At 43.5% G+C, this 26,031-nt stretch overlaps 2 protein-coding genes across 5 annotated transcripts in view; both read right to left on the bottom strand.

Moving 5' to 3' along the window:
* Positions 1-10,641, bottom strand: part of LOC146355076 (transmembrane prolyl 4-hydroxylase-like) — a 29,715-nt gene extending 19,074 nt beyond the window's left edge. For all 3 annotated transcript variants that reach the window (XM_084840640.1, XM_084840641.1, XM_084840642.1), the window contains exons 1-2: positions 9,792-10,641; positions 6,682-6,763 (exon numbers count right to left, since the gene is read on the bottom strand). In XM_084840640.1, the coding sequence (XP_084696766.1) occupies positions 6,682-6,763; positions 9,792-10,118 (409 nt within the window). In that variant the 5' untranslated portion in view covers positions 10,119-10,641. The remainder of the gene's footprint in view (positions 1-6,681; positions 6,764-9,791) is intronic.
* Positions 10,642-11,811: 1,170 nt separating this feature from the next.
* ARIH2 (ariadne RBR E3 ubiquitin protein ligase 2) overlaps positions 11,812-26,031 on the bottom strand; it is a 44,333-nt gene continuing 30,113 nt past the window's right edge. The window contains exons 5-15 of one of the 2 annotated variants that reach the window (XM_084840634.1): positions 24,573-24,720; positions 23,942-24,063; positions 22,923-23,032; positions 21,752-21,869; positions 21,142-21,192; positions 20,991-21,012; positions 20,629-20,780; positions 17,960-18,103; positions 17,157-17,225; positions 16,484-16,567; positions 11,812-15,927 (exon numbers count right to left, since the gene is read on the bottom strand). In XM_084840634.1, coding sequence (XP_084696760.1) covers positions 15,856-15,927; positions 16,484-16,567; positions 17,157-17,225; positions 17,960-18,103; positions 20,629-20,780; positions 20,991-21,012; positions 21,142-21,192; positions 21,752-21,869; positions 22,923-23,032; positions 23,942-24,063; positions 24,573-24,720 — 1,092 coding nt within the window. In that variant the 3' untranslated portion in view covers positions 11,812-15,855. Of the gene's footprint in view, positions 15,928-16,483; positions 16,568-17,156; positions 17,226-17,959; positions 18,104-20,279; positions 20,781-20,990; positions 21,013-21,141; positions 21,193-21,751; positions 21,870-22,922; positions 23,033-23,941; positions 24,064-24,572; positions 24,721-26,031 lie in introns of both variants that reach the window. The other variant, XR_014788585.1, reaches the window with a different exon arrangement.

Below are 26,031 nucleotides of genomic sequence, written 5' to 3'. Positions count from 1 at the left end.
TCCATGTTAAGCAAAATTAGGAAAGGAATCAAAAATAAAACTGCCAATATCATATAAATCTATGGTGCGACTATACTTGGAATACTGTGTACAGTTCTGGTCACCAAACCTAAAAAAAAAGGATACTGTAGACTTGGAAAAAGTGCAGAAAAGGGCAACTAAAATTATTAAGGGGCTTTACCATCCCCCCTATGAGGGAAAGTTACAACGGCTGGGATTGTTTAGTTTAGAAAAAACGTGAGTGAGGGGAGACATGACAAAGTTGTAGAAAATTATACATGGTGTGGAGAAAGTGGATAGGGAGACATTTTTCTCCCTCTTTCATAATACTAGAACCGATATCCGGTTCTGGTCAGCACAAGCAGCGGCAGATTTCATGGCTCCTTGGTTTGTTTGTTTGAAATTTTAATTGTTTTAAATTGTCACAACGTGTTTTAAGTTTTAATTCCCCAGTTTAAATCTCTATTATTGTAGTGCACGCCAGGCAACTGTAATGTTTTGGCTGCCCTAAGGTTCAATCTGTTCAAGTTTTTATCAGCTGTGAGGAGGCAATGCGAGAGCTCTCAGTGTTTGGACTATGTTTTGAATTCTTCTGATAAAGTCCTTACATACACACACAAGCCGTAGAGGCATATGTGAATGCCTGCCTCATTGCTCTGCCAATTTTGCTGACTTCTATAAGCATTTATCAAGTGGAGGAGTTTGCGGAGTGGGGCTACCTGATTCTTCTACCCTCTGTTTGCAATGTGTAGTAAGAAAAAGAGGCAGAGAGACCAACTAGAGTCTCCAACTTTCCCTGTTTCAAAACAATCAAAAATTGATAGCTTCATGTTCGGTGGCTCTGATACCCCAGGAGGACTCCCAATCCTTACTACTAATCGATATTCAATCCTGGCCTCCCCTTTGGGGGAAAATGATGAGTCCCAGGAAAGAAAAATTGAGGAGTCCCGGGAATGGAGAAATGAGAAGCCGGCAACTACAAGGCTGAAGCCTGAAGATGTGAACATGGCAATTATTGATACCATGGCAGAGCAGTGCTTGTTAATTTTTAAAACTCTAATTAATATTTTTGGGACAATCGGAGCTATAAATGATAAACTAACCCCTATCAATGGATATATAAAGCAACTTGATGAGATTATACAACTTCTCAAGGATCAGGATATCAGAACAAAACAAGAAGTGAATCCAGAAGTAAATCAGAAAGACATGACACTTCCAGTTTTACAACCTATACAGGCTTTGGTTCCTTCAACTGTATCCCAACATTCGAATTTCTTGAACCTTGCAAACTGTGGAGAACTTGCAGAACTGAAGAATTGGGACTTTAAGGGGAACTTAATTTTAGTCCCAGACCAGGTGGCCTTTGAAATATCACCATTATCAAATGGGGTTCTGCCAAGTTGGTGGGTGAAAAACAGAGTTGTGTATAATCTTAATGCATTGTTGAACTTAAGAATTAGATCTATACACACACTTCCGGGCTCTCTGTATTTACAGAGATGTATCATAACTTTCAACTCACCAATGTTGGTTAAAGAAATCTTTGCTGCGAGGCTCCAACTGGGTAAATATGGAGTAAGGACTAGAAAGGTCTTTAAAACTTCTTCATTAACACCACTATTTAAGCAGATATCCAGAGGGAAACCCATAGATCAGTATGCCCCAGAAGCAAGTATCCTACACATTGTTTTAGAGCAGTCTAACACTGAAATGCTCATTGATTTTACAACTCAGGAGACGGATGTTAGGACCATTGATATAGGGTCCGCTGATCACGGCCTACAGAGAACAAACTTTAGGACTCTACGTCCTTCTAGTCCCCCACTCAAAAATGATGTTTTCTTAGACAATGAAATTCTCTTAACCAATACTGCAATTAATTCTAATATTGACAACTGTCAGTTGATACCGCAAAAAACCCAGAAAACAGTGGTGGCTGAAATCAACACCACAGTAGTCCCAATAGCAAATAATTCTCAAAGGAAATACATGATCCAGAACTCCACTTTCCGCTTAAATGGTTCCGCGCAGCTTGACCCCTCAATAGATGAAATCACATTAGATTGTTCCTCCTGACAAAATAAGGCTTTGGGGAGTTTACTTAAGTGTGTCTCCTGGAACATCTCTGGATGGTCTAATAAAAGGGCAGATGGTTCATTCAGAAGGTACCTTAGATCTTTTGATATCATATTCCTACAGGAAACATGGTGCATGGGGGAAATTCTTTTCAGTGATTACAAAACCTATGAAGTCCCTGCAAGCAACCCCAGAGACATGGGACGCCCGGGGCGGGGGGGATTAGCCTGCTGTATATCAACTTCATTGAAAGGGGAAAGCTATCTCATCAGTAATTTGCAGTCCTGGGCTTTGGCTATATTTTTCAAAATTAATTCAACATCATATACCATTGTAAATGTATATATTCCTCCTTGGAAATCAACTCATCACAGCAAGAATGTTTGGGAAAGCCTTACAGATTATATACTTGGCCTGCAGACCCAACTATCTTAAGCTTACTTGATATTAGTTGGTGATTTTAATGCCCAGATTGGCCCAAACTGTAATGCAAAAGATCCAGTCTCCTATTTTTCCCTGGATGATATCTTCCCACTGATAGAGGATAGATAGTCAAAGGATCACACAATTAACACCCAAGGGAAGCTGTTTATTCACATGATCTTTCAATCTGGACTTCTCATTCTGAATGGCTCTCTGTCCGAGGATTTGACAGGGGAATTTACCTTTATCAACCATCTTGGGGCTAGCGTAGTTGATTATATTGCGGTCCCCCCAGCTGTGTTTGGGCTGATTACGTTCTTTAGAGTAGATTCATATCCATGTAGTGATCACCAACCACTGATTGTCTAGTTGGAATGTCTTAAAAATGCCCAGGCAAATCAAGAAAATAGGCTCCCAGTCCCAAGCACAAGGGTTGCAACACACCATCGTAAATGGGCAAATGTGAATTTAAATGCTTTGGAATGCTTATGGCATTCTGAGAATGTACAACTCTTGCCGAATACCCTGTCCTCTTCCAAAGAGACGGAAGTAGTACTATAATGTTATGCCCAGATTATAGCAGCAGTCGAACCTCTCTTATTTTTGAAAGGCCAGTCAAACAACCAGAGGCCAAAAGAGGGCAATCCATGGTTTGACGCGGACTGTAGAAACTTAAGCAGGAAATTAAAAGACAACATAAATTCCTAAGAGACAGAGGTATAGTCCCTCCAGGAGAGAGCGGAGGACAGGAAGACCTGGCGTGCTATGGTCCATGGGGTCACAAAGAGTCGGACACGACTTAACGACTGAACAACAACAACAACAACAACAAATTATATAAAAATACAATTAAAGAAAAAAAGCAAGAGCATGCCAGGTTGCAATGGGTGGAACTAGCATCAGTACTTGAAAGAAATGATAGACCTAGATTTTGGCACTTTACTTCAGATTTAAGTTACTCTGGGACTCCATCCATTGACTCTGTTATTAAGACACATGAATGGGAATGACACTTCCATTCCCTCTTTTAAGATAAGATGGCCTGTCCTCCCCCATTGCAGGAGGAAGACCCAGAATCACCTAGTTGGCCCCCAGTCACCTGTGAGGAAATAGCTATGCTGATACGGAAGATGAAGCACGGAAAGGCCCCTGGAAGGAGTGGCATTTCACCAGATTTCTTGATTGATTATCCTCATTGGTGGATCCCAGTGTTAGCAACCTTATTTACATTTATTGATAGAACTGGGAAATTTTCCCAAGATTGGGCAGTAGCTATTGTAGTGCCTGTTTATAAAAAAGGCAATCGGTCAGACCCTAAGAATTATCGCCCTATAAGCCTACTGGATATTATAAGTAAGTTGTATGCAAGACATCTTTTAGATAAGCATTGTTTCCTACTAAAATATTTGGCTGGGAAATATACATCTCCCCCTTATCACTCAGTTTTTGCTGCATTTGTAGACCCTCGAGCAGCCTTTGATTCTATATCTAGACCCCACTTTTGGCAGAAGTGTACATTTTTAAATGTGGATCATAAATTGCTCAGGAGAATAAAGGGGCTGTATGAGAATTCTATCTTGCATGTGAGAGAGTCTTCAGGTGATCTTTCAGACCCCATTATTGTTAACAAAGGAGTGCGCCAGGGATGTTTGCTTGCACCTCTTTTATTCAATCTATATCTTAATGATATGATTCCCTACTTATCTAGTCCAGACTTCTTCCCACCTCTCTTAAAAGGACAGGAGTATTTCAGTGTTATTATATGCAGATGATGCTGTTCTCCTGTCATACACCCAGGTGGGGATGCGTAGGCTTTTAAGAGCCCTAAGCTCATATTGTGTGAAAGAAGCCCTTCAGGTCAACTATGAAAAAACTAAAACCTTAGTCTTTGGCAAAAGGAGGAAAAAATACCAATGGCAGCTGTAAAACCACCTGCTTGATCAGGTCAACAAATATAAATACCTAGGAGTGACATTTCAAAGTTCAGGATCTTGGTCTGAGCACTTGAAAGCAATAACCCTGACAACTAATGCAACTAGTAATGCCATTCTTCGTTTTGCTGCTGGACCAGGTGGTAAGATGGTGGCCCCTTTAATAGAGCTATACAAGGGCAAATTACTTCCCCAAATATTATATGGGGCACCTGCCTGGACCCATGCTAACATTGCTTCATTGGAGTCAGTGCAGCATAAATTTCTATCCAGAGTACTTGGGGTTCCCAGATCCACTTCTAAGGCCATTGTCCGACTAGAAACAGCTTGTCACTCAGTGGGAATGCTTGTCCAAAAAGCTGCCACCTTCTTCTGGTTAAAGATAGTGTTCCAACTGGCCTCCCCCTTGGTCTTATTAGCATATGAAGCTATGGGAAGGGGCTCATGGGCAGACAAGATAACCACATCTATCTCTGAGTTGGGCTTTTCACAATCATATTTGCTTGCGAGGGGCTATGATAGAGCTAGGGATGAGATTTCAAAGAGGTTACAAGATGTTGATATTCAAACAGCAATGGCTGTTGCTGCTGAAAGTCGCTCTAACAAGATCTATAAAAGCATCATGACCTCTCCAGAGAAGGTTCCCCCGTATTTGATTTCCATCACCTCACATGAATTGAGATGGCTCATGACTAGTTGCAGATTGAACTCACTCCAATTGATGGAGGTGAAGGCACGTTATAGGAACCATCATGGCATGAGTGCAGATTGCCCAGCTGGTTGCCCCAAGGTAGAGGACATGGTACACTTTCTAGCAGAATGCCCATTGTACATCGATTTGAGGAAGCAATACCTTGAGCCCCTATTAGCTGCGCTTGAAGATGCTTCCGGTGCAAGCATAACTCGATTATTATTAGCTGGAACAGATCATTATACTTCATTTAGGACTGCTAAGTTTGTCAGTCGAGCCCTGGAGAGGTGAAAGTCATTGACTGTTATAAAAAAACTAAATCTGTAAACATGGTAATAACATTCTGGCAAATATTGTTTTAGGATTTTAAAATGTTTTTAACTTGTTCTTGTTAGTTATTTTATTAATAATTTGTACTTCGGTTTCCCTTTTAATTGATGTGAAAATTCTATTTGTTTTGTGTGCGGATGGCCTGAATGGCTAAAAAGCAATAAACTCTGTGTAAGAGTACCAATACTAGAACCTGGAGTCATCCCATGAAGCTGATTGGTGGAAGATTCAGGACAGATTACTTCTTCACACAACACATAATTGAACTATGGAATTTGCTACCACAAGATGTAATGTCACCAATTTGGATGGTTTTAGAGGAGGATTGGACAAATTCCTGGCTATCAGTAACTATTTCTCACAGAAAAAAAACTACAGTAAAGGACAAATCATGTAATTAATGTTATGTGTAGCTGGGCATTGAGTAAGAACAATTAGCAGGAAGCAAGGAGGCCTGAAGAATTCTGGAGAGGACTCAACTGATCACCTATTTAATTTGAACTACTCCCATGAAGTGGATTTAATCTCATACACACACCCAGCAATCCTCATCAAGATCATTATTTCCACAGTGCTATTAGCAGTGAGGAAATACCAATCAGGGCAGGGGGAACCACAAGGTTAGAGCCTCTCCTTCTTCCTAGCAACCCAGTCAATATTGCTATTTCTCACTGCTAATAATGAGAGGTTAGAGCCTCCCCCCATGTCCTACAATCCTAATCAGAACTGCTCTTTCTCTCCTGTTAATAGCAGCGGGAAAGCAACGTGTCCCCCATCACCTAACTGATAGCTGATCAGCTGGGCAGGTGGGGAAAAGTGGGCAGGACAACCCAGGGGTTCCACAGGTGGCATGGAGCAAGGCAAAGTGCTGCATTTGGCCTGCAGGTTGCCCACATGTGCCCTACAGAGAGAAGACAAAAGACATGGTAAAAGAAAATACATAGCAAACAATGGGTCCTATGTTGCAGGTTGAGGTTAAAGGTGGAAACTGGACCTCTAAAGCACTTAGACTACTGCTGTAAAGGATGTTTTTTTGTGGCTGAGAACCATGATAATAATTACTCTGATGAATGGGACAGAATTTCTATTACCAATGGAAACCAAAGGTGATCTAATAAGAAGACATTCAACGTAGATATTTGGTGCCTCACATTCAATCCCCTAGTAACAGGCATAGAGCTTACAATAGGACATACAGATATATTTACAGTAGCCTCTATTTCTTACCAAAAAGAAGTGGTTTCAAGCTGAGAGTTTTCATGAAATGGATTTTGTTAGGAAGAAGCTCCACCTTCTGTTTATGGCCCACCTTGAAAAGAAAGTAAAAAGAATTAATTAGCTGCTATACTCCAAACACAAATGGTTAGCCCCACTTTATGAAATCATATCACACGTAACCAACAACTGCTGAAGGAGTCAAAGGTTGGAAAACTGGTCCTGGCCTACCCAGAAAGCATCACCCATAACCCATTGTAAAGATCAGAACTAAGCTTTTTGCACAGGTCAGACCTCTTACTCACCCATAGAGTTGATGAGCTGTAGTTTTCAATCTTACTACACAATGCCCTACTAAAGCATTACACAGCAAACTCTGATACATGAGATAGCACAAAGCTCACCTATGCAGTTCTAAATCATACATCAATTACTACTTATTATTTAGTAGTAAGATGTTGTAGGCTTGGTACAGAAGTGACACTTTCCACTGTCCAGAAGGCATATGGTCCTTCCACATTATTTCCCTGCATAATAAATGCATAGTCTATGCCTCTTTCCTCATAGTGAGCTGTGTGTGTAGGGGAGATATCACATTTTGACAGCCTTCAAAACATTCATTGCTACTGTGATTGCTCCCTGACACACAACTGTAACTTTCACAAGCTCCTATTGGATATTGGGTATAACATGAATGGTGATGAGCCACCCAACCGTAGCTGCACTATTTTGACTATACTTTTCAAAGGTATTTTTTTAAACAATTTGAAGGTGGTACAACTGCGGTGTTGTACAACTTGACTCAAGGAGCCATTTGTTTTTTTTAAAGGTGAAGATCAGTAGTAAGATTAATTCCCAGTGATGTAGAGCAGAAAATTGTCCAGTGCTTTACCTTTCTGCAGAAAAATTTCCATTTCATAAGTTCACTGATAAAAATGACTATATGCCAATTGCAAATACAATATTAGGCAAGCTTGCCAGTTTCAAAGTTGTAATTAATGTTTTTCAGGTGATTATACTTAGTAAGTATGTGAGAGAACACATATATCATTGAAATACATATATGTCTCAGCAAAACTGAAGATGTCTCAACAACCTCGGTGAAAGATAGCTGAACTCTGTTGAAATAGATGATTGGGTGTAAGCCTATCATGCACATTTCTTGGGGTTGCTAAAATTAGTGTCTCAACAATTTTCAGTGCCTTTGTTTTCTCCCCCTTAAATTTCAACAATGTAAGGAAAGTAAATACTATTGTCTTTAATTTTTTTTATAAATCCCCCCCTTCCCCCCAATATTTCAGGTCAAAGACTTGTGGTGTATTGGGACAAAAAATTAACACGGGGTACTTTTGTTAGCTTTGTTTACTAAATACAAGTAAAATAAACATGCTAAATTAGATCTCTCTAGGGCAGGGGTGGGAAATTTGTGGCCCTCCAGATGGTTTGGCCTACGGCTCCCATCAGCTCTAGACAGCAAATCCAATGGTGAGGGATGACTGGGGTTGTAGGCCAGAACTTTGAAGGGCCAGAAGTTGTCCACCCCTGCTCTACGGCACCAGAACATTTTCCAATGCAAAATTATTTTTTCCTATGCAAATGACCCTATGTAAATTTATGTAATTTGCATTTTCCAGAAAAATTTCCAACTCAAAACTTTCCAGAAAACCCACATCACTGTCAATCCCTGTATTGATATATTTTGAACCTCTCTAGGGACTATGCCTATCTATCTGTACCTATTCATTGACATTTCCTGCTACTGCTACTACTGCTACTGACTTTTATTTAAAACACAGGCCTACATTGTCCATAATGAAAGAGAAGTTTTTTTTAGGAAGAGCAGGGGTTGATCTTCTCCTACCTAGTTATTCCACCCTATCCACAAGAGGGAGCAGGAACAGCGCAGGAAACCAAGAACTAGCATGTATCCCTAACATCTTATACATAACTACTCAAAAGTAAGAGGTGCTGAGTTCAATGAGGCTTACTGCCAGGTAAATGTGCATAATGCTACAATCTAAATGACTTTTCATAAATGTGATCCTTGAGCTGGGTGTGTGTGTGTTACAAACTGACACAATTTAAGGTCAGAAATTCAGAAAGTGAAACACTTTTCACATCACTGCATCAGCATGCTGATCACCTATTGAGGGTCACCTATGGAGGGTCAAACTACATGGGTACTCCCAGACAGACAGCTACTAGCACTAGCAATTGAAAGGCATTGTGTAGCTATTTCATCTTTCCCTCCTTAATGGATTTTTCGTGGTAAGGAAAAAGAGATGAAATAAGGAGTGAGAAAACACAGGAAAATTACCAATGGAAGATGACGGGTGCTTCCAGATGAGGCTTTTAGGGGGCTTTAAACCTTGCTTCAAACACAGAATTTTAGCAGGGGGGGCAGGTTTCCAAAGCAGGTCATCTTCCACTTGTAACCATCCTGTGTTTTCCCATCGGTTCTTCTTTCTTTTTTGTTATGTAGTAGATTTAAACCTCTTTCCCACCTCCCACAAAAACTCATTTGGGTGAGCAAAGGGATGACAAAGACCACTTTTAGGGGAACAAGGGTTTTACTTGTTTACAGTATATTTGTAAAACAAGGACTTCACAAGTATACGATGACTGAAAGCTGAGGGAGCGAATAGGATGGTGGGAAATATTATAGGAAAGTGCTCGCTACCTCCTAGACCACCTTTCCCCAACCTGGTGACCTCCAAATGTTTTGGACTTCAACTCCAACTCCCGTCAGCCCCTGCAAGCAAGGTTAATGGTCAGGAATTCTGGGAGTTGTAGTCCAAAACATCTGCAGGACACCAGGTTGGGGAGTCTTGTCATCCTGTCTGTCCCCAAAGTTGCGCAGAAGCCTTGACCGGAGGGAGAAGAGAGGCGGAAGCTCCTGCTCGGGGAGGGGTGCAGAGTGCACTCCTGCCCTTAAAGCTTTAAAAGCAGTACAAAACTTAGACAAAAGTTAGTAACAAAACTTATATTTACGCAAAAGCAGGTTCAGTTTCATCGCTACCACCCGTTCCCTTTACCGGGATGGGGGGGGGGGGAGAGAAGGACGAGCCACCGCGACTGTCCTTCGGACTACCCGGTCTGGGCTCTGTCCCGTGCATGCTTGCCTTGATGCCCTCGAGGCGAGGCAGGGCGTGAGAGTTAGAGCTGCCTGGAGGAAAGGATAACGCGGGCGGGTCCTGAGCGGGGCCAGGGGCCTCTTTGCCCGGCTCCGGCTCTCCACCATCATCGGAGCTGATATGCACGAAGAGCAGCAAGCCCAGGACGTTGAGCACGTAGAGATGCGCGAAAACCATCAGCACGACGAAGTAGGGTCGGGAGCAGACGGCTCGACGCCCGATGGAGGGCCCTGGCAGCAGGGGGTCTTCGTCCTGTCCCGCCGCCGTCGTCGCCGCCGCCACCGCTGCCCCCGCCGCCCCCGCCGCCGCAGCCATCCTGGGCCCGGCCTTACCAGGCCCTGAGCGAGGGACCGTAACCACGGCAACCACCCCGCGAACGGCGGTGGAGGGAGGGAGGCCTCGAGCGTCTTCTTACTAACGTTACGCACGACGGCCGCCATTACGTCATCACGCGCGCACTCACCGGTGAGCCGGGCGGAGGGGAGAGAAAGAAGAGATGCGAGCGGCCAGAGTTTAATAGGAGCCCTCGTCGTTACGGATCTCAAGTGTTTCGGCTTCAGGCTCTTTGATCAGCGTAGAAGCGAGCCGCTTCAGGTCCTGGCAACTTGGCCTCCTCCTCCGCAATAGCGCTGAAACTGGAAGCCATTTTGAGGAAGGGCGAAATACCGCTCCGTTCATGTGCCGTTTTGTTGGCGCAAGAAGCAGCGGCTTGCTGCCCGCTACCCATGCATTCACAGGATTCCTAAACCACTGTTTAGGGCCACGCGGCGACGGTCGTTTATTTCCCCGCTGCCCGTGTGCAGAATTCAAACTTCTATTTTAATAAACGGAGCCGAGTAAAGTACTCCTGGGCATGCACGACGTGTCTTTACTTATGAACGCAGTGCAGTCTTGTCGACCAAGCAAGGGCACAACCTCAACCACTTCGTTGCATCTCGAGGTGGGAGTTCAAAAAGCCACTGCCTTTTAAGTTCGGCAGTATGCTTTACTCCATAAATAAGCACTCGGTATAGAACAGCTACTCTCGCTTGCAGAGTTGCTAAAGGGCATTTCATTTTATTGGGGGGAGGGGGGCCAATGGCTAGATAGCATCACCGAAGCAATGAATATGGACTTGGGCACACTCCGGGAGAGAGCGCAGGACAGGAAGGCCTGGCGTGCTATGGTCCACGGGGTCACGAAGAGTCGGACACGACTGAACAACTGCGTTCATCTAGAGCCTCGTGTGGCGCAGAGTGGTAGGCGGCAGTATTGCAACCAAAATTCTCCCCACGACCCGAGTTCGATCCCACAACAAGCAGGGTCTCGGGTAGCCAGATCAGGTTGACTCAGCCTTCCATCCTTCCGAGGTCGGTAAAATGAGTACCCAGCTTGGTGGGAAGGCAATGGCAAATCACCCCGCTACAGTCTGCCATGAAAACGCCAGCACAAGCGGCATCTCTCTAGGGGTCTGTAATGACCAGGTGCTTGCACAGGAGGAACCTTTCCCTACATTCATGACTCCTTCACTTGACGTCCCAATTTTGGGTTGATTGATCTAGCTTACCAAAAGGAAAAGAGGTTTAAGAGAGGATTATAAAGTACATGGGATCAAAAGGCAGCAGAAGCTGAAACCGCAGAAACAAGTAGCAGATGAAATTAAGATGTATTAGGTGTAGAATGTCACTTTTGGGGTACGTCAATGGTTGTTGAAAAAAGGCTCTGTCGATGAAAGGGCAAGGCTTCTAGTTCCTCAAAAGCATGTAGCCTTGAAAGACATACATCTTCCCTGTGAATATGCCAGGAGGTAGACCACAAAACTATGACAAAGTTAAGGGCAGAAGTGTGAACTGCGACTCATTTGCAAGTAAAACAATAGTAGATTGCATTAAAACAATCTGAAAGTTGAAAGCACAATTACAACAGTTTATCAGCTCTAGATCAGCCTAAACATCTCCCTGTTACCCCCTTCTCATGTCCAATTGGAAATTTGGCATCAATGAGGGGGAAAAAAAGACACAACACATCCTTTAAAATTAGAAATTCACAATTTATTTCAAATAAACAATTTCAGGAGCGGGAAACTTCAAGGGCTCTTTCCTTTGCCCCTTCCCCTCCAAACGCCGGAAAAGTGTTGGCAGTTTCTTGAGATAGCTTCCCCCCCACCCCCATACCAAAGTGAGGGACAGAGCAAAGGCAGCCATGATAATGTAGCACTCTGCATAATAAAAAAAAGCTCCCATAGCAGAAGCTACTACCTGAAAACTTGGAACAGTCCAGACTTAAGTAAGTGCATAAGAGCTTTCCTAGAAAAAGGTATTGAAAAATGAAGCTGATTTAAAAAAAAAAAAAACACCCACAAGTTTTAAATGAATTGGGACAGTGAAATAATAGGGAAAATAAGTCTCCTGTTGTTCCTGTAGCACTAGCATGGCACACAGCCCACATTCAATTTTAGGTTGTCAACAGAAATCTCATGGTTGCTGCTACAGCAGAAGGAGTGGTAGGAGAGCACATATATAAACTGGTTAGAGGATCTCCTATCTGTACAGCCTCTTTTAGTGTCTGTATGCAAGCTTTTGAGTTACACAGAACTTTATTGGCCATGAGAATCTGGTGGAATCTGAACACCTCCAGTGTTCACTATCAGGAGCTGATGCCAAAAAAACCCCAAAAAAACTTAGCTGCTCTGAATTTCTTTACTAGCGAACCGTGGCAGGTATTACTAAATGTAAGCCAAACCAAAATAAAATAAGCATTGGAGACAAGGGTGAGCCAAGCCAAATTTTTTTAAAAAAGCAGAGTGAAGGATGAAAATAGCTGCCAGCTTGGCTTAGACTCAAGCCTTGCAGAAAAAGAGGAAGACAAAAGCTCCTAACAGAACGTTAACCTGTGGTGAGGGAAATGCACTACCTACACACTGGGCTCAGATGCCACTAATTCTTAACTGCAGTCTTGCCATCCCAGATTGCCCATTATGGAGTTGCAAGCATTTTCTAAGGAGGGGAAAATATGAGTTTTACTCTAGGATCACACTGAAAACACACTATTTTCTTTTTCCAGAGTGGAAATTCCTAGAGCATAGACTATTCTCTATGACAAAACCTTTCAGGCAACAGCTGAGCATTATGTAATTCTAGAACAGGGAGGATGTACTGATAAAAGATTTAAAAATCTGCTGATCTATAAACTCTGGGACTAAAAATAGTTTATACATAGACAAATGCTACCAATACCAAACTCAGTGGCAGGTATTATGGTAAAATCCAACTGTGTCTGTTCGCCAATAGAGCAGCATCCACCAGCAGAGCAAATTCCCTCTCCCCATGCAGCCTCCACCTCCCCAAAAATCTGCTCTGGGGGTTTGGGGACCCTCTGGAGCAAAGTTTGTGGGTACGTGGGGCACTGCAGCAGGAGGAGAGGATGGGAAAGTTCTCTTGCACAAGCGGAAGTCTGCTTGCACAATGTTGGCTGTAGCCCTTAGTATGTGATGCAATCCTGGCTTATATAGCACATTTTAACTCACTGTATAGGGTTGGCACCGGCCATGTAATTTGATTGCCTAACTGTAGAGGCTACAAGTTTAGAGAACTTTACTTTGACACTGAAAGTTGTGAATGTGCTACCATTATATTCAACCAGCTACAAGTATTCGTGTATGCCTTAACGCTATTTATTCGATGAGCCAGACTGCTCAGTCTAACTGTAAAGATAAAAAGATGCTCACCCCCTTCGAAGACTGAACACTCTGTAAGCAAGCGAGGTCAAGCCAGCATTTTATAGCGGAAATTAGGAAGTCAAAAGTTCTCCCTTATCAAGAGGCTGATCTTTATCCAAACTGCAGCTGGGTTAATGAAATAATCCTGTGCTAGCATTTTTATGCACTACATCTCATCAAACCAATAACAGAATGAATACTAACATGTCCTGTAGGTCACTAAAGTCACGCACACGCTGAACTTCTTGTACTTGCTAAAAGATTTTGACTGTTTCTATATATCAAGGCCCAGATGTGGACTTCATGCAGAGAGACTGAAACATCAACAGCCAACAGAACACAATCACATGATCTCCGCTTACAGCAGATAGACATGGGTTAAATGAGCAAGCCTGATAAGGTCATTATGCTGCGTCAGCTACAAGAGACCTAGAAAAGACCAATGGAATGGGAAAGGGTGAAGGAAGCAAAGGGGGGTGTGGGGGGAGACTGCCTCTCCTAGGCACTCATCCTTAGCCTAGTACCTTCCCTTCTACTTGCTTAATCTGTAGTTAACTGGCTACTGGGTGGGTAGGCAGTCATATTAAAAAGGTCTTCGGATCATTTACTAAGGGAACAAGCAGGTAGTGGGTATAATCATTTTCCCTGGAGTGCCTGAGGTAGTAGTAGCAGCAGCAGCAGCTGAAAGGGGAGAGCGTGGCATGGCAGATGACCCCCCCCCCCCAAGAGCTAGGACAAAATCCAAAACACTAATAAAACAGTTCTCACTGAAAGGCCGGAAAGGCAGGTATAATAAGCAGAGAATAATGATCCCAGTCAATCCTCCTCGTCCAAACCCCCAAAGGTCATGATAAACGCACACAGGAAAGCTCAGTGCAACATGCTTTTGTAAACAAAGTGGCAAGGCTGTTCTCATTTCAAACTAGCAATCAGAGCAGCTGCAGGAAAAAGCTAGCAGTTCCCTCTTCTTCTCTAAATGGATTATCAACATAACCAGGTATGTGGTTCACACACCTTACACAACAGTTTATACATATTTTAAAGCTAGCATGAATGGGGGAAAAACTGACATTAAGACACACTCAGGACTTAGAGTCCCCTGCCAATAGCAAGCCACCCATGAACCTTAATAGCAATTATGCACCACACCCACCAATTTTGCTGGTTGCTTTTCAGCCAGCAGTGGAGTAGTTTCTACAGCAGTGTAAGCTTACTATTGGCACATGTTTCTAAGGACTTCTTTTATGCTGCCAAGATTTTTTTTATCAAGCATCATGTTAAGTGTAACAGCTTTCCCTCAACACACAGTAGGGAAGCCTAGCCTTGTCAAGGCAAGAGGGATCGAGCTTGGTATATCACCTTACAGCCACGTAAAGCATCAGGTGGTGCATGACTGAGTTGCACAGATATGCAAGTCATGGACAGAACATGGCTCGTTCTACTGACCCCAAGCAAAACCAAATGCCTATTACCATGGGAGGCAAGGTTGTGTTCCAATAACCCCTTCAAGTAGTTTAGTTTTGGCAGAAGGCAGCAGTCCAGAGAAACAAGGCAAAGCAATAAATCCATGTAGAAGACAACCTCAAGTTGATGGAACAGTAGGATTGGAACCATTTCCCATGCTGCCATGAGCTTTGCCCTACTACCCCCATGCAGTCAGAGAAGAATAGGAGAGCCACTCAACTGTATGCTGACCTTTGGCCACCACTGATGTCTCCTGGCCTAGACACTGTTCATCTCATGCAGTCATAGGGCAAGCAATACAAAAAGTGCACATAAGGGGTACCAATAGACAGACAGCTGGACTATTTCATAACCTTCAGTGCAAAAGAGGGTTTGGGGTGGGGTGGGAAGCGGCAGAAGGGCGGGAAGAGAAGCAGCCATTAAGTTTACAAGCAGCTTATTAAAAAGGAAACACTCCAATTCCAATTTATTTTTTAAAAGGGGGTTGTGTTATTCTAGGGTTCGTTTTGTATAATGGTACAACCGTTGAAAATTACATAAGTTTGTAATGATCTAACACTATTAACAGCCATTCAGGAAAAATAAAAATAAAATAGAACTCCTTCCCAGAACAATCCAAGCGTCAGGGAGGAAAACGTCCCAGGAAAAGGTGCCAATCTGACCTCCAGCCTCTAGCCTGGCAAAAATGAAAAGCAGAAAGAGAGAAGAAAAACAGAAGACTAAGCTGTGGTGCTAGCTCATGTCTGGTTTTGCAAGGGCAGGGTGCAGTGTTGTCCTCAGCCCTCCTTTGTGGAGGGGGCAGTGATCAGTTTCTCATGTTGCTTCTGTTGCCGCTCTCACCGCCACCTTACTCTTTGCTCTCACCCCTGCGCCCTGACAGCTCCTGCTACTTTATGTGTCATGGAAGTCTTTCAGCAGGGTCCTCCTTCTCTGCTCAGCTATGTGCATCTGATTCTCCAAGTCCTGCGCGGGGAGATAAAGAGCAAGTGAAATACGGTTTATTTCTTTGTGCTGGTAGGGAAAATGATCAACAAAGTGAATGAACAGGACAGACAGGGGAATCTCCAAAAAAAGGGAGGGGAGAGGGAATTCTACTCCTCTCCAGTTTCCTTGCAGAAATGGATACAAGAATATGGTTAAGTTTTAGAACAGCAACCCACACAATGAGCTCCAGCTTCCTGGAACCAATGTTTCTTTTCAGTAATCACATCAATGACAGAAGAACATGGCACTAATTGGTGGGCCATATAGAAGCCTGCAATTCATCTCTAATTTAAAACACACACTCCTAGCCATCATAGTTACCAAGATCAATTCCCAAAATGTGTGGGTATTTTTTGCTAACTATATAGAAATTAAGGGTGTCAAGGACAGGACTTCAAGGGATCAGTAGTGGCCTCTTCAAGTTTTGATACCAATCCCTCTGCTTCTGCACAGGATTTCTTGAGCCCTTCTTTGTCGAAACTGAGCTCATAAATAAGGTGAAGTGGAAGGAGGTTGGGCAAAGCTTGTTACTTACCCCTCTGTCATAACTGTCTGCTCTCTCCACCTTCCATGAGAGATTTTCAATTTCTGCTTCCAGCTGAGCCTGTTGGTATTCAAACTGAAAACAAAACAGAGTGAAAATCAAACAAAACAGATACAGGGAGAAATGCTTCTATCATCCTCAACCCCACCTCAAATCAGCTGCACCATGAAATGTTTATTGCTTCTACTGTTTACACCAAAAGGCGCTTTTGAAGGAATGAAATACAGCAAGCCAAGACTGAGGCACACTCAATGGGTTAGATCCACATTTGCGAGAGGGGACATCTGCTCATGCAACAGGACTTCCCCATTCTCTCCTCCCTCCTGCAGGTGCCCCAAGTCTTCTGCAGATGGTCCCCCGACCCCCTGGGTCAGATTGGGGAGCAGCAGCAGGAGGAATGATTTGATCTGTCAGTGGTGCCTTTCTGCTGGAGGAACACCGTAGGATACAACCCAGAGTGGCTTACGTGTGGTTCTCAAGTGGTCTCCCATCTCAACCCAGCAGAATCAGAACATGCTTAGCATCATCAGTTGAATTCCACTTTGTGCCTCTGGGCTATTCTCAGATATGAATAGGATAAACAATTCTACCTGAGCTCCCTATATTCCCCAGCATGGCTCTTTAAGCATTTTAGCTACAGTAAATGCAGAGTCACATGTCTTACCAATTTCTTCCTAGGACCAGATTCCATGTAGTAGGCATACGGATATGTGTACTGTAGAGTGTAACGACACTGCAGTGAAAAGGAAAGGAAGATTGACAAGTTGTTTTCATGACACGTGCCTGCACAGACGTTCCACATTCTTCTCCACATGTTGGGGGCAGCTGTATGACAACATCAGTTCTTTGAAAACGTTTGCTTTTGGCAGCTACCCAACATTCTATACAATGTCAGTGGCTGCAGCTAGCAGTAAGCCACACCCACTGACCAAGATGAGATGCATGCCAGAGCGGAGCTTTCCAAGGTTGGAAAGTACTGGGTCAAGAGCCTCAAAAGGCTGCATTACAAGTACAGAACATACTCTGACCTTCCAACAGCCTCAAGATGGGTTTGGAAGGGTAGCGGCAACCCACCTCATGATCTGTAATCCAGATCTCTAGTCAAGATCAATCCAGAATGCTAAGAAACACAATCATAACTCCTTCCTTGGTAAAAACCTGCAATTTATGCAAGATACCTGGTTGTCATTTAAGCCCTCAAGATCAGGAGTAACACTCTATATCAAAACAATCCATGACCCATTGCCCCCAATCCCTCCTCATCCTTCTCAGAGGGAGGGGGGGGGAGAGAGAGAGAGAGAGAGAGATGAAATTTTCAACATTTATTTAGCTGTGACAAAGCCAGACTACGCGGGACCACAGTCTAATTTTCTAAGATCCTCAGATTTCTTTGAGAAAGAACTAGTTCCTAGTTGTCAAGTTTGCACTGTCAATACTGAGCTGCAATTAATAGCTAGGCACTCCCACCTTAGCTAGTAGCTTTGCTGCATTCTGTAGATACTGCCAGTCTATCCAAGTTCCCAAGTTGTTCATCACCCTTTCTTGTATCTTCTCTTGAATTCGTTGGTATGTCTGTGCCTCCAACTGTAAGCTCTTGTTGTGGTTTTCCCACTGTGGACATGGAAAAAAGGATGTAAGACTGCAATGCACACACACTGAGCAGGGGGTTGGACTCGATGGCCTTGTAGGCCCCTTCCAACCCTACTATTCTATGATTTAACAGAAAAGCAAGCCTAACAGATCCAGCAGGCCAGAGAAACTCATCAGAAACAATGTACAGAGGCAACTTTCAGTTCTACGCCTCCCCTTTGGAAGACACACGATGTACTAGAATGAGAACATATTCATCACTTTCTAGTAGCACGTTATCTTTTGGCAATGGACTCTAGAAGACATTTCCACTCACATTAGCATTCCTACTTTATATTTGCAGTAATAGCCCTTGTTCAAGCATTATGCCTGAACAGGAAGTATCATCCTATATAGGAGGCTTGGGGCCATATGTACCGCCCCTGCCCCAACAACCCAATCCCTGTCGTCACTGCTCCTGACCTTTCAACATTCAGCAGGACGGGCTGAAGGAGATTTCTACACCATGTGATTGGGAACCCTGTGATCAGGAAGCTCTGGAAGCACATTGATATTTCCTGTTCAGGCACGACATCTGAATAGGGCTAATATCTCAGAGAAATATGGAATTCATGAAATTGGACCTGTGTTATGTCACATGTTAAGCATGGGAACTCCCTGAAGCATCATCATAATCTAGAGAGCAAGGGTATGTGTGTGTGTGGTGTGTGTCTGTTTTATGTATGAAATTTTCAACATTTGTTTAGCTGTAACAAAGCCAGATTAAGCTGGAACACGGTCTAATTTTTTCAGATCATCATATTTCTTTGGGAAAGAGCTAATTTCTAGTTCTCACTGCTTTATTATTTTTAGATGCATGTGTAATTTTTGCCATGACACACACAGTGCCTTACAACTATTTAAGATGTATCATAATACCCGCTAATTTTAATCTGTTACTAAAATGACATTATAAATTTAAGAACTAGAAACCAAAGCATTACTAGGCAGATACAACTTTGAAAGGGGGAGGCCAAGGTTTATATCCAATGGCGTCATTCCACTGACGGATGCAGCTCTGTCAGTGGAACTGGAAGAGTGCGGATTTCCCTCCCCACTGCAGCCTCCCTCCCTGTGCGCCTCAAAATCTGCTCTGGAGGGCTGGGAAACCCTCTGGAGCAGATTTTCGGGTGGCGCGGAGGGCTGCAGAGGGGAGAAGAGAGGAAGAAAGTCCCATCATGCTAGCAGACACCTACGAGCACGACATTGTATTTAACACTGGGTCTACAAAAGGCCCCTAGATGGCTACCAGTCTGTCTCACATTTCCATTTGTGGTGCCCTGCTGTTCCTTCATTTATCCAAATGTCTCCTGCTACTGTGCAATTTTGAATGCAATCCAAACAGCTGAGTACACATAATCAATGTGGATAACCATTATTTTCAGCAGCTTCCCCCCTCACTGCTCATCAATCACTGCACCCCCTCCCCCTGCATCTTCTCTCTTCTCCTCAGTGCTGGCCCCAGACATTTTGCTTCCATGCACAGAAGCTAGCTGGACTGGCAGCTAAATTCTACTTCAACGCTGGTGACAGAATACCCTCCTCCACCGCACCAAGGCTAGCTTAGGGGGGCCAGGACAGACATACATGGCTACGTCCTCCAACAGAGCAGAATGGCTAGGGGCTCAGGAGGAACAGCTGGGGGAGATGCTGTCACTGCCCCCCAGTATCTGCTGCCTGAGGCGGTCACCTCACTCTGCCTCATGGCATGGCTGCTCATAATTTTAAAAAGCAGTTTGAGATTATCCGCACAAGAGGTGCTGAAAGAACTAACATCTATCAGACAGATGCTATTTTTGTTCTGAGGTAAATTCTGTGGTAAAGTATCGCAGCTTGATAAGACAGCTCAGGAATTAATAACTAGAGTTTTAAAGGACCCCAGGTACCAAGGCTAGCAAAGATCTCTGCCCAAGAACCCTGGAGTGCTGCTGCCAGCCTCGGGTGATAGTACTAGGTGGGCTGTGTGCAAGTTCTCCACTGGCTAATGGCTAAAACTGCAAAGCCTCATCCAGTTCAGCCTGAACTGGGCAAAACTGAAGAGAAGTAGAACACACATACTATTTACATAGTCTATTTTGGAGTGCAGAACTGATATAGTCTCACAACACAGGTATTTTATGTATGCAGAGGTTTGAAAGAATTACAAGCTATGAATTACTTTTGGTGTGGGGGGATATAGATCTACAGAAGGCTCAGTCTGCCTTGATAGGAAGATTCCACTGCAGAACACAGGCAATTCAGTGCCAGAAGTTTTAAAGCAAGCTGTTGCTGGTGTCTTCAATAAAGAGCACTCTCATAACAGGGTTGGCAGAGATTCTTTGGAAAGGAGCTTGTATCTGGAAGAATAACCTTGAGGAAGGATCTAAATGTGGCTTCTGAAAATACTACAGAATGTGTTGTCCAAAGAGTGGTTCCTCACACAGTCATTGTTGGCATTGACCTTTACTCAAGGCAGAGTGCATGGAAAAGGCTACACAATTAGCTCTGGCCAAGGAGATGTCTCCTACCCTCTCAAAATAGAACAAATACTTCTTAAGGGCCTCCCTGGCCTGTGCTTGCTGACTCTGGTTTACAATATCAGGATTCTCTTTGTACCGACTGCATTCGTAGTACTCGCTGCCATGTGTCTTCCAGTCCCCCAGACACATCCAGCAGAAGTCTGCAGGAAATAAGGAGAGTGCAAGTTACCATGCAAGCAACAACCTTTTGAAGACAAAGCAACCAGTCTAAGTGGTGAAGATCCTATTGAAGGGATCACCTTGTGTTCTTAACTGAAAGTTTTTCAGTGGTTCAGCAAGACAGAATTCAAAGTAGAAGGGAATCATTTCCCCCAGCCACACCATAAAAATACCTGATGCTGTCCACTTACCATGCTTGCATTTGGAACATTGCTGGAGAGGGGGGGGGGGGGAGAGAGAGAGAGAGAGAGAGAGACTGCATTAACAAGGCGCAAGCCAAGAAACATTTGGCCTAAAATCAAACAATATTCTTAAAGGATTCCTAGTTCGGGAACTGCTCACCATGTGATTGCAGCCACCATTCTTTTCAATACAGATATTGCACTTCGGACACTGTGGAGAAAACAGAGCACCTTAGATCCTCTCGTGCATTTCAATCAGCAGACTAGTCTTTAACAACTCTCCACAATTTTCTGTCTTATGCCAGCCCTTTTAGATCTCTACCCCCTTTCCCCTGTATTTGCTTTATGTGGTTGGATTTTAGTCTTCCTCTTGCTTTTCTTAGAAGCAAAGAAAGCTGATGGTCTGATACCAAGACAGGTCATTGGTCCACCTAGCTTAGTACTGTCTACACCAGGGTTTCAGTCTTTCCCAGCCCTACCCAGATAGGGAGGGAACAGAAATTGGAACCTTCTACATGCAAAACATGTGTTCTACCATTGAGCTATGGCCCTTCTTCTTTCCAATCTCTCTTCCATTTTATCTTCGACCAGTCCCACATTACTTAATACACCAATGGGAAACCTCCATCCTGTGGGCCCTCCATCCTGTGGGCCAAATAAGCTTCCAAATATTGGAAGCTTATTTGAAATTATAAATGACTTACGGCATCTCTCCCACACCTCAAAATTTCTCAACAGGAGTAAGATTATAAATGGACACACACACTTACATCTTTAGTGTGAGCACTGATGTAGTTAGCAGTTTCAGAGTCATCCGCACACTTAGTGAGCCATTTTCGGATGGTGGCACAATCTGTGGGAGCGTGGTACATCTGCCGACACTTGAAACTTCAGCAAAGAGAAGGGTTTGTCCACTTTCCAGAAATCTTATGGCATGTAACTAAATTACTGTTTGTAAAGTAGGAGAAGAGCACCCCCATGTAGAGCTGCATGTTCTCTGCAATTCTACACAAGTTCTGTGTAAATGTTTGATAGGGAGATACATATCCCACGCAAGAGCAGAATTGGTATCAGATACAAAATGTAGAATTCTGATCACCTCTTTTAAAAAAAAGCTGAACTCAATTAAAAGCATGCTTCTAACAGAGCATACACAACCCTACCCATGCTTGAAAAACATATGTGAGCAATGTATGATGCAATCTCTGAAGTTAGGGGAAGAGCCAAGTAGAATTTCCAAAGCTCAGGTGGCTGGGCTCCCATGCCCCACTAAGCTCCTTGCACATCCCCTCCCAGCCCCACTAGAAAAAACAAAGTATGAGGAACATACAAATGTGCTTTATTTGCAAACTCCTACAGATGACTACGTTCAAGCCTAGTTTGGTGCAGTTTCTAATTCTATGGTGCAGAGTATACACAGCCCTAAACAATCTGCAACTACATGCTACAGTAAAGTAGTGACATCTTCTATGACATCCCACCCCTTTGTGGTGGTAGAACACACAGCACTGGTTACTGAAGACAACACCATGAGCTGCTTGATCATGAATACCCATTGTGGTGCTCCAGGTAAGTGACTTATAGAACTTACATTGCAGCAGCTCTTTTGAGTGTCCATTCAGCTGTCAGAACTTTATAATACACTAAATTCAGTCACAGTTCTGTCTTAGAGGCAGCTAGGTACACCATTATTGCTTGTAAGCTTCTTCACCCATGAGATGCACTCCCAGCTACTAGATCCAAGAAGCAGTCTTGACAGCATATTTGACACAGGCATTCTGAGCTCACTAAGGTTTATTTGCATTCACTTGCTCAGGCTAGCTTGCATTTCAGCCAGCTCTCTTTAGGTCTTCCTCTGGTATGTTCCAGTCACTGGCCAAGGAAAACCCATGCCTACAGCTCTTGCTCTCTTTAGTCCAAAATACAGTTTCACTTCCTTACCAGAAAACTTCGTTGCAGCGATTGCACTGCACTCTGCGGGCTTTGGGCTCCTGTACCTGTATGACCATAGGGCAGTCTGCGCCAGGACAGAGCTGCAGCTGGAAATGGCTCTGTGAAGCAACACACCAAAAGGCTACATTAGAAACTGGTCTAAAAGGGGTGTGAAGAAGCAGTTACTTCCTATTTCTCATGTACAAAAGGTCCACACCCTATCACACTGGCAATCAGACTGATGGGAGCCTAATGTAGGTCCTTGAAATCCTTGTCAACCCAAATATGCCTAAGCCCACTCCTAAAGGGGGTAACCAAGAGGGGGAAAAAACACCATGGAGTAGCAAAAAAAAAATGTTTATTGATTCAACACGTTTCAGAAGGGGTCCAAAACGCGTTGTACCAATAAACCATTTCTTTTCCTACCACCTTGTTTTTTCCCCCTCTTGGTTTCCTAAACTCATATTTGTTTTCTATAATGTCACCTCAAGTACTCAGATAGGTTGGTTATAAATCCATTCAAGAAAGAAGCAAATTTATACAACTGTGATACTTTTATCAAGAGGATGCCAGATATGGAATCCATCCCCTCTTCTGAGGGGATGGATTTGCTGTATCTTCTTGTATGTCTCCTAAGACAGTTTCCCGAAGACTAGATAATTTTTAAAAATGTTAAGTAAGGAAAGCTTGATAAAATAAAGAGATTGGAGGCCTTTACATTTTGTAGTGGCTGAAGACAACTGGAGTTTTTGGCAGCTAAGTGAAGCTGTTAAACACAGCAGCTACAGAGCGCTAAAATGGGTCAAATGTAGCTTGCAAACAAGCTAGATTTGCCCTTTTTGACACTCTGTAGTGCTCTATTAAAAAATGGGAAAATTGTTTACTTTTTTTGGCGTGTTGGGCCACACGTAGCCCATCCCTGGTTTACATAAAGTACACAAAGGATATGCAAATTCACAGATATTAATTATGTGTATTCTATTAGCATAAAACATATAGAACCTTGAGGGGAAGAGGACAAGCAGTACCTCAATGTAGTCCCTGAAGAGGTAGCGTCTATATTTGTCTTTCAGCTCCTCGCTTGGTAGCAATGGAAACACAAAATCCTCTGGAGTCCGGAGCAGACAGTCCTGAGCCATGCAGGAGACTCCTGTTAAAAAGAAAGCCGCAAAAGCTACTGCAAGTGAAGGAGGCCCCATCAATGTTACCAGAGGCTTATAGTTACTCATAAAAAAAAATAGTGTAAAATTACTAATACGGATTTCAGTAGAATTTCTGGAAAGCTGGACCTGAAATACTGTCTCCAGAACTGTTCAACCAACCGAAAGCACTTACTAGCCTTGAGCAGAGGGAGTTGATGCAAAAACAATCAGATCAGTCCACTCTATAGAAGGCAGGCAATAAACCTGCGGGAGGAAATTGGAAAGCCACAGAGGGGACTGAATGGGATTGACTGAAGTCCCGCAACCCATGATAAGATCTGCAACCACCAATATAAAAAATGTGAATATAATGTAAGGCCTTTGCTCCCTATATAGGATTATGAAAAGGGCTACCAGCTGAGAAAAAGTGGCAGGGAAGAAGAGTCAAGAAAGGGTGCCAGTGTACCCCTCCCCCGCAAAATATAGGCCCCAAATAACCCATTTCCTCAGAGCTCACCAACTCCGACTCCATCCTTGACAAGTACTGTACAGTGCTGCTCCCAACAGCTGCGGCAGAACTGGTGCTGACAAGCCAGAGACAACAAGTTTTCCTTTCGGACAAACTGCATACACACTGCGCAGTGCTGGGAGGAATGTACCATGGCCTGATTGGAAGAGATGAAGGAGAAAAAATAAAGTTTACTGATAAGAAAATAGATCCCAGTGGCCCATCTGAGCACAATTATGATCCCTTAGACAGCAGCAATTTCAGCAATCTGGAGTGAACATTCTGGACCAGTTATGATTAACTTCTTGTTATTTCATCCTGTGTGGGAAGTGGCTGAACAGAATGAAATGCGACACACTACCACTTTAATTTCTCAGGTAGCGTTCACACTTAGCTTTTCTTGACCAGGAATAATAGGCTTACAGATGACACAACCTTAACTACTTCTGGTCACATTTCACTTTCCCTTTATAGTGGCTCCAGACAATTACTCCCATGTTGCTGACGTTTATCATTCTTTTTGGAAATGGTGTAATGCATATCCCACTGCTTTGTTCAAATGGGAGAGGGTGAATAAAAGGGAAAAGGACAAACTAGGCTCCACTCTATGGCCAGATGAAAAAAAGTAGTCCCTTCCTTATTCTGTTTGTATTGCACGATAAACAAGCCTCTAGCAGCAAGTAATATAAATGGGTTTCTGCATTCAAGAGCTGCTGCTGTCTTACATAACACTACACATTTATTTACTTATGAGTATTTATATACTGCTTACATCTACATATAGGACCAGGTTGTGATCAGACATCAGCAGAAGTTGAATTCAAATATCTGTTAATGGCAAAAGGAAAACCTTTTGTCACAGGCAGAGACCTCTAGTTGATGAGGCTTGTTGCTGCGACTTTATTTACACCAATAATTGTGACTTTATTTACACCAATAACAGAGCAGCCTTCCCCAACCTGGTGCCATCTAGAAGTTTTGGAGTGCAACTCCCATAATTCCTAGTCAGCATGGCCGGGAATTATGGGAGTTGCACTCCAACACATCTGGAAGGCTGCTGCAGAGTATCAAGTAGACTAACTACTGTAGCAACTATGCCTTCCTGTTCCAAAAAGCTACTGCTTTAAGTGGATTTGTGGAAGTGATCTGCTTTTTGAGAGGGACAATTCAACACAGTATGGCTAAATGACTTGCTCGGGATGATAAGCAGCATTTACCATAGGCTATTGCAAGATGCAAGGGAGAAGGAAAACCACAAAAACTTGAGCTGCCAGTTCAGATGGCAGAGGCAGTGGAAGGAGTAGCAGCATGGGCTGCTTGAGGCCTTGCACTGACAAGCTGGCTGTTGGGGAGAGGGGAAAGAAGCTGTGCCATCAGCTACAGGGTAAAATCTAGGGCCATGTCAGCTACAGGGTAAAATCTAGGGCTGCTAAGCACATTTTAAGTATTTGGGGAGAGGCGCTGCAAG

This window comes from Heloderma suspectum, chromosome 2 (genome assembly GCF_057233095.1).
Source record: "Heloderma suspectum isolate Gila_16-S chromosome 2, 16-S_ref, whole genome shotgun sequence".
NCBI classification, from domain to species: Eukaryota; Metazoa; Chordata; class Lepidosauria; order Squamata; family Helodermatidae; genus Heloderma; species Heloderma suspectum.
The sequence above is the reverse complement of the archived record's forward strand: the minus strand, read 5'-3'. Positions and strand labels throughout refer to the sequence as shown.